General features: G+C 33.1%; 1 protein-coding gene across 7 annotated transcripts in view; it reads left to right on the top strand.

The window, feature by feature from the left end:
• PlexB (plexin B) overlaps positions 1-13,354 on the top strand; it is a 498,951-nt gene extending 485,597 nt beyond the window's left edge. For all 7 annotated transcript variants that reach the window (XM_083117847.1, XM_083117846.1, XM_083117851.1 and 4 more), the window contains 2 exons: positions 2,719-3,082; positions 8,278-13,354. In XM_083117847.1, the coding sequence (XP_082973973.1) occupies positions 2,719-3,082; positions 8,278-8,385 (472 nt within the window). In that variant the 3' untranslated portion in view covers positions 8,386-13,354. The remainder of the gene's footprint in view (positions 1-2,718; positions 3,083-8,277) is intronic.
• The last annotated feature ends 1,549 nt before the right edge of the window (positions 13,355-14,903 follow it).

The raw sequence follows: 14,903 nt of genomic DNA, 5'->3' as shown, positions 1-14,903 counted from the left end.
CTGGATGAAGCTTCTGATGAAAATTATCTAAAGTGAGCAGAGTGAACCATATGAAGATATATTTTATGATGTGTGTACCTTCCTGATGAGTAAAAGCCCACTAAAGAAGCAAAAAGATTATGTACATTTTTAGAAATTCGACATAAAATACTGATCGTTAGGTTATAGCATTTTCAACAAAACACTCCAACGAAAGTTAATAGAATAGAATTGTAGGAAAAGTAACTGTGAAGGAATGGCGAATTCTCAAATTTACTCCAAAATACAGTTAAGTTTATAATAGGCCCTGTTGATCATTTTTTACTTCAGTAAAGTATAGTATGCAATTTCACATAAAAAATACATTGAAAACTTCAAATATTATAAAACAGAGAATGTGGATATTGTTAGCTTTTAATTATGAAAAATATTTGCAATTTACAGAGCAGAAGCTTGACAAAAAGATATTTTCTTTTTTAAATTTGAGAATTAGATATTTATTTTAAAAAATCATGCACTTCAAAAAGTGAATACCAGAACGTGGCACTTCAAAATTACTGAAACTATGTTTACCTTACAATTTTTTTCTTACTACAACAAAATGACACTTGTATTTAGCAATAAGTATAATGTTCAAATAAAACTTCAAGATCAATACTAGTTTTGTAATGAAAATAATGACGAATATAAATAACAAGAAAATAGTGACATGAAAAGAAAATAACAATAAAAGAAACTGAATTATGTTTTGTGGAATTGAAGTTCTCAACAGAAATTATAATGTTATCAAACTTTTACTTATTAATAATGAGAGAAGGTTTGCATTTATTTATTACCGTGGTTGTACCAGAAATAGTGAATTTTTATTGTCAAAGAGCCCAAAAATTAAACCCTAAATTGTTGCCTTCTCTATTATTTTTATACTGACAAAAAATAATATTTATGTTTAAAATCAATTTTATAAGTATCAACTTATTCTTTGAAGACCTTTTCTTACTGAATAGAATAAGGATAAATGTATCCTTTTCTAAATGAATAAATTATGAAAATATTTACACGAAAGTGAAAACCAAAGACAAAATATATATGGGAAATTGAATATTTCCAACATTATATTGATCATTTGTATCACTAAATTTAAGATTTTTATATATATTTATTAACAGAAAATCATATAAATCATGGAGAAAGAATCATAGCAAATGTATAAGCCATGTATACAAATATTTTCAACGTTTTAAGCTGGTGGATTACTCTAACAATTGTTATGCTTCAAGAAACAAATTCAAAGAACATTAAAATTAGTCTTAAAGTCAAAAATTCAATGTAAGAAAAAGACAATGATGCAGAATATACAGAATCAAGATAAATATATTGATATTTATGCTATTAGTGCCTGATCAGAACATGAAACCAAATTCTGTTGTCAGAAGAGATTTGAGTATTTGGATGTACATGAAGATAGTTCAGAAGAGTCATAAATTCGGTCTTAAATCCAAGAAGAAGAAGAAAAATTTCTAATAATTGATAAACAATTTGGATCAAAGGGACTGGGAAACACAAAAGATCTGTTGATACAATTGAATGGTGGAATGTTTCCTTATTGTAGCCAAAGGTCAATATGACAGAAATTATATGAAATAGAAGGAAAATCTTGAATTAGAAAAGTACAATTCTCAGTGCAGAAATGTGACATTGATGGTAAACATCAGATCTGTCAAATATTTCCCATGTAAAAAATGTGAAAAATAATTGGGCCAAAGAGAAAAATGCATTGTTATGCTACTTAAAAATTTGAAGAGGTGAAAAATGTATGTTTGCAAATGTAGCACAAGGACATTTTACCAATTTGATTTGTTTTGGCGAAGCCTTCAGAAGGTGAGTGAATTGCAAGAAAATAAATTACTTTCTATTTTCTAACTTACTCAGTATTATCCATGGATCATGTGGAAGCTTCTTACAGCATGGTACGAAATGTGATGAATTTCAAGGATTGTGGAATAGTGGAAGACCTGTAGGGTCTGTCTCAAAACTGCTTGACCTGGAGTTTCATGCAAGTGAGGCACATAATTTCACAAGATATTTGCACTGTGGAACATAACCCCCAAGAAGAATGGAGTTCTTCAATCCTTCCAAATTTCACACATCTTGGGAAGATATTACTTTGTTAAAAAATAGTATTTCGAAGTGCGTAAATGATGCAGCTCATCTGAGACAACTAGATATGCATCTCTTCTGCAGGAAGCAAGACATTATTTGCTTCAGGTAGGTTTCCTGATGAAAATTCTTGCTATTGCCTTAGACTTAAGAAATTAGTATCATTAATTATAACATGATAAATTTATTTTTATAGTAGGAGTAAATTGCTTGACAATGACTCAAATGTATCTAACATATTTTTATGTATCCATTACTGTATTTTTTCATGGAGAAAATGGAACTGCTTTACCTTACTAATTTGAATTTGTGATTATTAATCTAAACAATTGTTTGTATCTGTGGTATAGCCAGCTTGTGACTACAGAAATTGTGAATGATGTTTGATTAATGCAAATATATGGGCTGAACCTATTATTTTTACTGATCATGTAAAATTTTACTGAGCATGTAATATTCAATTGCTTTTATAACACACACTTGTTTTGTATAATTTTGAAGAAATTATTATCAGAAAAGCATTTATATTGTATGTCACGTACCCTAGAAACTGTGTATTAATTGGTAATTTCTTTCTTTCAGTCTTCCATTAAGGTTCTGGGTGAATTTCATCAAGAATCCAGACTTCATATTTGACATCAACAAAACTACTACTGTTGACTCGTGTCTCTCCGTTATTGCTCAGACTTTCATGGATGCCTGTTCAACCACTGAACATCGTTTGGGGAAGGACTCACCATCAAACAAGTTGTTGTTTGCCAAGGACATTCCTCATTATCGGGAAATGGTAGCTCATTTTTATTGTGATGTCCAAATGCTACCACAGATTACTGATCAGGAAATGGGTACGGCTATGCAGCAGTTATCTGTTTCACAAGGTGGAGAGTTTGATATTATATCAGCTTTAAAAGAACTGTACATTTACGTTACGAAATACAGCCAACAGGTAAGCACAAAATTGATATATTTAAAGTGTGAATGATAGTTTGTGAATGTCAGTATCTAATAATATAATAGCTTCATATGTATAACAGACAAAATTTGGTACCACATCTTCTGTGTCCTAGATTCAGAACATGGGTAAGGTAGACACTTTCCATTGTATTTGCTCCATCATCTCTTTCATCAATCATCATTTATGCTTATAGATGATTATTTCAAAGAGCTAGAAAAGTGACATAAATAACAGTGGAACCCCAATTTTACATTCCCAGTTTTTGCATTGTCCTGGATTATACATTCAGTCTTTGTCTCAGTAGTGCCAAATATAAAATTTTCCTGGATTTTACATTTTCCCCACATTCCAAGTTTTGTTTTGTTTTATTTTATTATTATTATTATTATTATTATTATTAAATAATTTTAAATAATAATAATAATAATAATACCATCTTGATCCCCTGAGAAACTTAAAATCGATGTTCTACTATAAGTAACAACAGGACCTCGATTACACTGGACAAGAGATCAAAGTTCACAGAGATGGACTTAAAAACTAACTCGATAAATCATGTTTCAAAATAACACATGCACAATCACAAAACATCAAGACAAACTTCTTTTAATAGTAATATTTCCCTCTAGTACCTTGATTCGGCACCCTACAAAAATCAGGCATCACACTGGTGTGACTCAATTTGTGCAGGTAGATAACTTTGATGTGATCTAGTGCCAAACTGAGGAGGTGCCATGGAGAAAAGTATCACAAAGAATAGTTATTTCTCTTCATGTCCTCTACCTCTGTAAAATGTTTTTGGTACATTTCTGAAACAAAATTGTATAACATAATCAGCTGTATTGGCAGCATATACACTTTTAATGTCAATTTTCTGTAGAAACCAGAGCTAATTGTGATTTTGCATTGTCATGTGACTGGCTGAATACTATGTCATACGTTCATCTGCACTAATGTTTCAGGAGAACTGGTGACGTATGTGGATTTTGAACACACTTTAAGATTTGCACAAACATTTTATTATTGTGGCTACAGATACAATCCATGAAAATATATAATCTGGGAAATTTTTATAAGATTTTTCTGCATTGGGGCCAGAGATAATCTGTATAAAGTAGGAAAATGTAAAATGTGAGAACTTTATCACGTGAAGACTTTCCCCTACCCCACTTGAAGAGGTCTGACCATAACCGCCTCTTTTCCATGAAGGGCGGGGATCGTAAACTTGTGACATCACCGTGGAAGCAAGCTTCCCCTCTGCCTTGACAAATTCATTTGAAAACAATGACGAGGTGTCAATATTTTGCAATAGTTACAACTAAATATTTGACTCCTTATATCGTTTATTTTATTTCTGGGGTATGACATGGACTTATCTAGAAATATATTTTGGGAAGGGTTCTTGGACATTGTTGGTCAATTGTATCACATATAATAGTATAATATGTATCACACAAAAATGTCTTTATATTACAATATTTGCTAATAATACTGTGTTATAAGACAAAGGATAGCCGGCTCTATGACAGAGTGCGTAAAGGGGTAGACTTTCGATCTCGCCACCGAAGTTCCCAGGTTTGAACCCCAGCCTGGGTATGCGTGTTCTTAATCAGTTTCATCCAATTATCACTCATCGTCACGATTAGCCAAAAGTGGTAGAAAAGCGATAAAAGAACTAAGTAGAAAGAAATAGATAAAGATTAGGTAATACTTGTAATACTTATTGATGATTTGTGAATAGAGGCAGGGAGCTGTGGTGATTAAGTTGGTAGGGCATCTGACTGCTATGAGACCCAAGATTATAATTATTATTGATTGATGATATTGATTGATATGCTTTATTTTACTTCGCTTTTTTGCCACTTTTGGCTAATTTGCGAATGGGGATGAGTGATGACATGATAAAAGTGATGAATGGACACTCACAAACAACCATGCCCAGGTTGGGATTTGAACCTGGGATCCCTGGCATTGTAGCGTGATGTGCTAACCACTCCAGCATGGGGCCGGCTATTATTATTATAATTATTATATAATATTATTGCATCCAAAGTAAATATATAAACACAAGATCTATCACGTCTGTCGTTTCAGGAAATTAGGTACTCAATTACAACTTAAATGAATAGCACTGACCGAAATGTATTTTCTTTTCTCTAAATTTTTGGACCAACCACCGACATCAGTCAAATTTCGTTCAAGAACTTTCTCTTTCCTCATTACCTATTGCTTACAAGGTGTCAGAGAATGGACTTTCACAGCAGGAACTGAATTCCAACAACAGAGTTCCAGAGCATTCCATCTCACTGATCATACTGTAACCAAGTATTTTGCTTATTCAATTTTAGTACTTGTCAACTTTTCCGGGGGAGCTTAACCCACAGAACCCTTCCTCTAAATACGACATTGCATACAAAAATTCCAACAACAATTGCATACATATAGGTTTGTATACTAATTGAAAACATTTGTGTCTCCAATGCGCTTCCATGTAAAAAGACTGGCAAAAGAAGGCAAGTGCTTCCGTGATGACGTCACAGAATTCTCGACCGCGGGGGTTGTTAAAAAGCCCAATTATGTTGGGACCTTCTCAGGCAGGGAGGAAGACTGATTCAAGGGACATTTGGGGTTGCACTGTATATATCTTCTAATGATTCACTATCATTAACTAGTGACAAATAAGTATGAAGTTGTGTGAATGGAACTACTTCATCCAGTAGTGGTAATTGGGTGACAAAACTACCCCCCCCCCCTCAATAGCCACCACTGATTTCATCCAAAGAGAGAAAAGTTAAATTTTCAACTACATTGAGTGATATTAATAAGAAATGATTAGGTGCTAATGAACACACATTCCAGTGGGGGTGGAATAAAGTCCTCCCTTATACATAGTTTCCAACCCATTGACTATTCATAGATATGTCAACATTTTTAAACTCTTGCATGTATGCATGGTGTGTGTTTGTTTAAGCACCTGTCAATTTCTGAGAACCTGCATTTTTCCCATTCATATCAAAATGTGAGCACATGCTCACTGCTGGAGCACGTACTCACCAAGTAAGTAGATCAAACGTGTGTGAACAGGTTCTCAACATACAAAATGCAGCAGGTGCTCCAAAAAATTGAAAACATTAATAGATGGTCAATTTTATTAACATGACCAATTGATTCATTTTTCATTCAATTTCTTTGGGTTGGTTCACTTAAAACTTGAAAGATTTCACTAAGTCTTCCCCCTCTTACTGCTCTTGGTATTGTATTGGAAGCAGTAGGCATCAAACATCTGACATACTACATCCAGCAACACTATTGCTAAACTGTGATTGCTTAGTCTTATTTGTGTAACAGTTGTAATGTTGCCACTATGTCTTCCATTTTGTGACATTGCTACCTGATAATATTCTCAGTCTCATGAAACGCACAACATATTAAACAATTCCATGCATTATACTTGCTCCATAGTAAAACCTGAATGTCGTTAAGTTGCTGATTGAGGCTTGGCTGGACCTTTGTTGAACACCAGCAAAGCCATTTTTGAAATTTCCTCTCCTTTCGTAAAACCACTATAATATTCCAAATTCTGAAAAATTACATCTGCTTAGAATCCCTTCTAGAGCATTGATATGAAACTGTGCGATTTGCTTTTGCTGTTGTCTAGATAATTCCAATAGCTTAATATGCTTATGTAGCCACAAAGCTATTGGGAATATCTAGATGACAGTGAAAGCAAACTACATGAATGCTCTAGAAGGAATTTTAGGCAGATGTAAATTTTTTAGATTTTGAAATATCTTAGCAATTTTCGAAAGGAAGGTAAATTTTATAAATGGCTTCACTGGCGTTGGCCAAAGGACCATCTGAGCCTTAAATTGGCATGGCATTCGATTCATCCAGTACACATTGTCAAACCATCTTGCATTTTGTCCTTCACTCTAATATCATTTGGCTATTGTTTATCAGGGGCTGTTGGGATATTCCTGAGGGAGACATAATACCTAATCCACTCCTAACCATGAATTTAAGATTGATAAAATGCATACACGATTATCCTTATCTATCCTTCAAAGTAGATGAAATTAATTGTAATGTCAGTACATATTGAAAATTTGCCATCTGTCAAATGGGAGTGAATAACTATATATGTAGCTAGGTAAACCAAGATGGAAGAGACTTTTTTCATTGTTGCTTCCTTTCAAAGGTTTCAGCTTGATAACATATTGGATGTAAGTAACATTGTTGTGATTACAATCATGTGGTGGAAGTTTGATTTTTCGCATATGCATGTCATCGTGTGAGAACCAGAGGGACGTAACTCAAGTTTACAGGAGAGAAGAAATAATGTATTTGCAGGAATATGTCTGCCTGGCTCTTCAAAAGTGTCCGCAAATTAGAGATACATGACTCCACCTTACTGCTAAGGATTAGAAGTGGAGATATGTCGATCTGACTCCAAATAGATCTCCTCACAGAGGTGATTCATTAAACAAAACTGAAAACTGCATTTTATGAGTTACATTCCTCTGGTTCTCATGTGACACCATCAACCTGAAAGAGGCACAGAGGCATCTTCTGAATGCATGCAATGCATGCTGCGCATGCAGCAATTGTGGGAAAAAGGACAGCTTGCTCTGAGACCACATTAATGAGCATTTCTACATTCTAATTTATTCATATAGGAGAAGTATTTATTTTAGACAAGAGCACTCAACTAAGCTTATATTACATTTCTTCTATCTGAAGTAACTCATGCGTCAATTGTGGGAAAATAATTATTACTTTATTTCACTTCAGATCAAAGAAATGTAATATAAGCGTAGTTGAGCCTTTTTCCCACAATTGACGCATGCATTCAGGAGACACCTCTGAAGAGGCAGCAAACCTTCTGAATTATTAGGTTCTTCTAAACAAAAGTGCATGAAATAAGGAAGTATTTTCCATCTTGTTATAATAAAGTTATTTATCTGCTGTAAGACATCTGCTCTGAAAAAATCAACTATTCCAGTAGGTGTGGTTGGGATGTTGGTTTTATGATTTTATCAGTGCACAATTAAAAATAATTCAGGTAATCATGAAAACATTAACTTGGTGTATATATGCTTTGTAATATAAGCAGGAAAATTTAAAATTTTGTGTATTTCTATGTTAAACTTAGGTTGTGCTTCATACATTGTATTATCTTTTTCTAGGTTTTGGAAGCACTTGAAACCGATCCCTACTGTAAGAAAATGCACCTTGCACACAAGCTAGAAAATGTGGCCTGTACGCTTGAAGGTGAAGAAACCTCTACATGCTGACATCGCGGGTCACCTGATCTCTTATTGGCCAATCTCTATTGAAACTGTGATATGCTTTTGTGCACATGCAACTGAAAACTGTGATTTATGGAATTACAAGTGTTTATTAGAGTTAGTTCATTGTTGAGATCAGGTGACCAGAATGTCGTGTGACCATGGTGGTTCAGACAAACAAAGTACTTGTCTGTGCCAAACCTATGGTTTCACGTCAGAAATCCTGGACTTTTAATGGAAATCTGTGAATGGCTTTATTGGAATAGGGAGGATGTTAGATGTGTCTTTGAAAGCACAATAGTTTCCTAACATTGAGTGCCTGGAATATGATACTAGGATATCTAGTGTCATGACAAGGATCTAGATACGGAAGGATTTTCAGAGCAATTATTTTAAATCCCCTTTTTTATATGAAAGACACTTAGGAAAGCTGCAACAAATTTTAACTTTATAACTGTGGTATGCAGTTGAATGCTGCATATCAATATTTTGTTGTTCTTTTGTTAAAAAGTGCAGGTCAGATAGAGACTGTTACCTATTATGAATGTTGTATCATATGTACACTGTAAATTTTTTTTTTTTTTGGTGAATCACAACATCCAAACGTGTGATGAAAAGCAGATAACTCTTTGGATGAATGTGTTTTCAAATGTCCAAGCACTGTGCAGCAGATGTAGTTTAGGCCATCTGGGGGCATTATAAACCAGGCATTTTGTTAGATAATCTTGCCAACACACTTTATTGTCAGAAGACTGAATTTGAATACTTCAAGACTGGACACTTGTAGTGAAGATAGTCAAGTGTGTTGTAGCCTGCAAGTAACATGCAGTCCAGGGCTTCGTGCAAGTCCCAAACTGCCATTGGTTTTGGGTGCTGTCTCTTGGTTGTGTTCCATGCATGATCATTTTATTTGAACAGCTGTACAGATTTACTAGTCTGAGGGTGATTGAGTGTGAGGTGGGAAATTTGAAGAAGCCACGTGGATTGTCGAATTGTGTATGTTTGGGACCAAAAAGAATATATGGAATCCTTATTCCTTGGAATGTGTTGAGAAGATATACACCAAGAACTGAGTTCACCCCATGGAACACCGATGCTACCAGGCATTCTTGTCCTCTTTGGCAAATTTCAGATAATTTAAATATTTTTATTTTCATAAAAATAAAAGAGTATGTACTTGAGAAATATTGGCACACACAGAAAGGTTAATTAAAAAATATTTATTTTGTTTTGTACAGTTTTCTAATAATGCTAATTATTTGGTTGCAGTTTAAACATTGAAATGGAAATAGACACAGTCAATTTGTACTTTATTGTTTCTAGTTATATACCAAAGCTTTCAATATGAGAATTATTGTGTACAGAATTGCACACTGTAAAGTTAACCAGTGAATATATTATTGTTTAGTGTACTCTAATCTTAAGTACATTGGAAGGTGGTTTTATTTTTTGCAAGCAGGTCTGTGGCATGTGCAGCCTATTCCATTAAACATTTCTTAAATGTTGTACCTTTGTCAAATATATTTCTGTGAAAATTGTTTATCAGTCTGGAAGTTCAATATTGTTTGCAGACTTTCTTTATTTTAAAGTTGCATATAAAACAATAATTTAAATTACAAACATTGAATTACAGCCACATATATAACATTCTTTAGCTTTGTTACTTGTAAATATAACTTGAAAATTCCTATGCTGTATTTGTTTAACTCTCTCACAAATTGACATTTCTGTGCTTTAAATAAGATAAATCTTATATTAATATGAAGGATGACTTCCTTGAAACTTTATCAGATTCAGTTTTTGAACAGATAAGTGTATACAACTATGTAATAGTGATTATTGCCCTTTAAAATTTTATATTAAAGTATATTGCCTATGTCAAGGTGGTAATAGAGAATTAGTTTTTGAAACAAGAATTGAAGTAAGAAAACATTAAGTGAACCTGACACAAGTTTAAAACTTTTGTAGTGCAACATTGCATATACAGTGCCTCTTTTTTACCCCAATGTTTAAACGTGTGTATTTTCTAAAAGCATCCTGAAGTATGAAGTATCAGTACTTCTACTATGTTAAATTGAACTATGATACAGAATTTTAGTCAGTATTTTACATTAGCTCTAATAACGTGTTTATTTATTGTGGTAAATCTGTATTCATTTTATTAATATCTCAAAAAAATATTTGAATATATTTTAAGTAGTGAATTTAGTTCTTTTCAACTTGATTATACTCTACTCCATAAATAAAACAAGGTAGTTAAGGATGAAAATTGAGTGGATACACATCAGACCTAAAGATTTGGATCAGAGCCTCTAGCTACCTAATAATATGCACACAACGAGTATAAAATTTTGCATGATTCAAAATTTTGAATGAAATTGTCTTTCCATTTGAAGAAGTAAAATGTTTAGCCTCTTTTTCTCAAATTTTATGATAAGTACTTACACTATTAAACTTCTGTTTGTTTTTATACTTAATTTGTCTAATCTTTCAACTAAGAAAGGAATTGAAAATGAACATAGATCTTGTTCAGAGAGAGTAATATGTAAAATGAAAAATTGAGTAAACTGGTTTCCACTTCTTCCTCTTTTTAGGCAGTGCCTCCATGTACAATTACAGGATTCAGAGTACACTGAGCAATGTGCTTCACTGGTGTCTTATTTGTGTTTTATGTTGTATTTCAACTATACAATTGAGGATGTGAGTGTGGTTCTGCTTATGTATGTGTGTGAGAGTGTGTGAAGTGTTGTGAGAGTATGTGCCATTGCCATCAGATTGAATTACAAATTTACTGAGAGTTTATTTCTATGATGGTGTTAAAGGAAATGGAACAAATCCAAGAATGTATTCTTGATTTCTAGCATTTAAAATTTGTACTTAATGTTTCATACAGTGTGTATCTGTCTTCCTGAATGATATAATTCTGTGATGTTTTTCAGTATACAAATACAAAAGACACGTATGTTTATGTGTATTATGTGTTATCATGAGATATTTGGTGTTTATTTCTCCATTAATTTGTTTCTTGATGGCTATTATTTTTCTGCGTGAAATCCAGAGACAGCAGTTAGTACTTTCTTGATTATTACGAAATTTTGGTGTGTACATGAATCTAACCAAGTGCTTTACAAATGTACTGGAGTGAAAGTAATCTTCATTATCATCAATTAAAAGTGTCCCATTGATATAAATTATGTTATGTTTAAAAATTACACATGGATCATTTTTAAAATGCAAATTTTTTGTGCATGAGGTACTCCATAATTAAAACCTTGCAACTCTGTTGATGATAAAGTGCCTTATGCTGTGTTGTGAATTGTCAATTTACACGCGACTGTAATATCAAGTAAAACTATCGGCTTCCAGTTTGATGTACTTGCTTGTTTGGATATTTGGGCATATTGCATCATCATTACATTTTGTTGTTTGCTAACAATTGCTTTATACTTTTATAGTGTGCTAGAGCACCATCTATATCTCCCCTCAATGTACCATCAAGTATTGATATTAGATTTTCAAGATTACTCTCACAGTCAGTGCTGTGGCATTTTTTCACACAGGTTTTGAGGCACACGTGGAGGGAAATGATGACTGTGAGTTAAGCCGTCCTTCATAAACTGAAGTTAGTACTCCTACAGTATGATTTTTATATGTGAATTAAATGAAAAGAAAACGATCCAATGCAACATTTTACATTGTCAATGAAAGACATCTGGAATCTTTAGTTATTAATGCCGGGTAGTAAGTGTTCATTTCCTTTAACGCCTGTTAAATGTATGTGTAAATCTTTTGTGAAGACATTGTGTTAAAAAAAATTGAGAGGTAATAGTGTGCGAATAAAAAAATCTTTTGGATTTGATTTGACTTGATTCCACTATGTGACAAAATAGGATAAGAGGAATCTTGTGTTGCTTCAGATAGTGTAATTGTGTCGCTGCAGATGACAGGATATAGTTAAGTGAAGGGTCATGACCTTCTCTTCCTTTTTGCTCCTATTACTGGAACAATGTATAAATCTGTGTGTGCTTATTGAATGAAGTGGAATCAAATCAAGGAATTTTTTATATATTTGCACTCTCCCTTTTATTTAGAGTTCATGAAAACATGGATGTATATTGAAGAATGCCTGGCACAGTGTGAAATAACATGGATAGAAAAGAGAAAGTTAAATATTCCCATCATGGGATGTTTTAAAACAGGTAACAACTATTGTCAAAATAATTTGTAATTGAAAAGAGATTTTAACAATGGTTGTATTGAACTTATAATTTATATAGTTTTATTTTACCTGATGCTATGATCAAACCTGAACAACTTGATAAATGATAACACAGTAAAACATTCTGAATGTGCACACTGCACCAATCTTCACAAACCAAATAATTAGAGAGTACCTACAGATTGAGAGCAAAAGTTTGATTTCACACTGGTGGTTTGAAAACTTAATTTTTTTCCAGGGCTATGTAGAATGATCATCATTTATGTTCACACACATACAGAACAAGGTAACACTATACTGATGCACAATTAAAAAATACAATGTGTCAGAGAAGTCATTAACTTTAACACTGGTGCAACAACTGACATACAAATTCGAGCAAGCATTCTGTGGGACCTTCAGAGCAGGGATGACAACCACGTAAATGAAATCATTCCAAAGCAATCAAATACCAGCTAATATTCTATACGTATGGAACAGAATACATACAAGTATGGGTGTGGGGACTTGTGAGACACACTGTACATTTGTACATGTGCATATTTAACCATGCATTGGTATAGTGTTGATTTATTTCTTAATATGTGTGAAGACCTTCCAGCATCTAATATTTACATCTGATCCAGCATGAAGTGGATGTGATCATCCCATAAAGCCCAGGGAAAGAATAAGTTGGGTTTTCAAAACACTGACAAATTTACTTGAAATAAAATGTATTTTAATTGCTTGAAAAAAAACACTGTGAAGTTGGAACTTCAGTCTGAATTGAAAATGTATATTCCTTGCATATTTTGAAAATTTAACTCTTTTTGAATAGGAGAGGAGCAACATGCAATGTGTAAACTGTATTTCTTTTAAGAGGAGGTACAGTTTTCTTCTGTAGGTGAAGAATGTTGAGGAACTGCAGGGTAAACTTATGTTTGTGTGAGAGTTTATTTAGAATCCAATGTATTTTACATTTTATGTAGAAATAAATTCTACTCATGTTTTGAAAATAATTACAAAATTATGAATGGAAAGATGAAAAATTTAGTAAAAAAAAAATACTGTTCGAAGATGCCAAAATGTTTGTTGAAAATGTAAATTTGAAGATAATTGTTTTCCTCTTTCTGAAAATATTTATTGATCTTAATTTGAAGTATTGAATTAATGTTCCACTTGCAGTTTCAATGATTAGAAATGCCTAATTTATAACATTCCTGTTTCTTATGATATATAATTGGACAATTTGAAACAGATGTGCATCTTATTCAGAACTGAACTTCTTTATGTGATGTTGATATACATATATAGCAAAGAAGAAAGCATATCAAAGGTAAACATGATATTAATTCTGACATGTTCATACCTCATGCACCTTTTCTCCATATGAATGAGCTACGCCCAGCATTATTATTATTATAATAAATAAAAGAAAGTAATGCATCAGACGTTTTGGGTGGAAATGTAAATTTTTAATTGTTATGTGTATATTAGGCTCTGACTATCCAAATAGGAAAACCTTTGTCTTTGACAAGCTGTAAGCTGACCCAGGTAACATCTGTTTTGGGAACCTCAAAAATTTCGTGCTTCACCATCATGGTGACAATTCAAGAGCTATAATCTGGAAAGCTAGATTATGGCGGCAATGGGACTTGATACACTGACCATGCAGTGAAAAGCTGCTTGGCAGAGAATGTAGTTATTATGAATATTATTTACACTTTTTATTCATATTTTTAATTTTGCTTTTGTGCTCAAATAGGTTAATGAAGAAGATTTGGTACTTAACCCCATACACTACGCTAATTTCAGAAGGACATCCAATGTATGTCTTTCGGATACTACTGCTGATGTTTGTATGTCCAAAAGATATCCAGGAATATCCAGCAGACATCCATATAATATTTAGGAAGGATGTTTCATGGATATTATGTGTATCATTTTCGGATACGTTTTGGATCCCAATGTTATGTGGTTTGCATGAACAGAACATCATTTGGATGTTTTTATTTGATTGTAGATAAGAAAAAGATATATTTTGGACTAGAAGTGGATCTAATAAGGACATTCATTAGACATTGTTGGGACACTATCTGTATATTTTTCATGCACATTTGGATATGAAAAGAACATACTTTACTCTACTTAGGCATATCAAGGATGTTCAGAACCTACTTGCCCCCCCCCCCCCCCAATGCACACATTTACACATCTGAAATGTAACATGCAAGTTTTCACATGTTCATAACTTTGCTGCTAACTTTGTTTTTGGGTGCAGTTCACAATAGGAAACCCATACAATTACAAATGGTGGAGGTGCCGG

The sequence above is a fragment of the Lepisma saccharinum genome, chromosome 2, assembly GCF_977018435.1.
Source record: "Lepisma saccharinum chromosome 2, izLepSacc3.1, whole genome shotgun sequence".
NCBI lineage: Eukaryota > Metazoa > Arthropoda > Insecta > Zygentoma > Lepismatidae > Lepisma > Lepisma saccharinum.
Note: the sequence above shows the minus strand (reverse complement) of the source record. Positions and strands in the feature narration are given on the sequence as shown.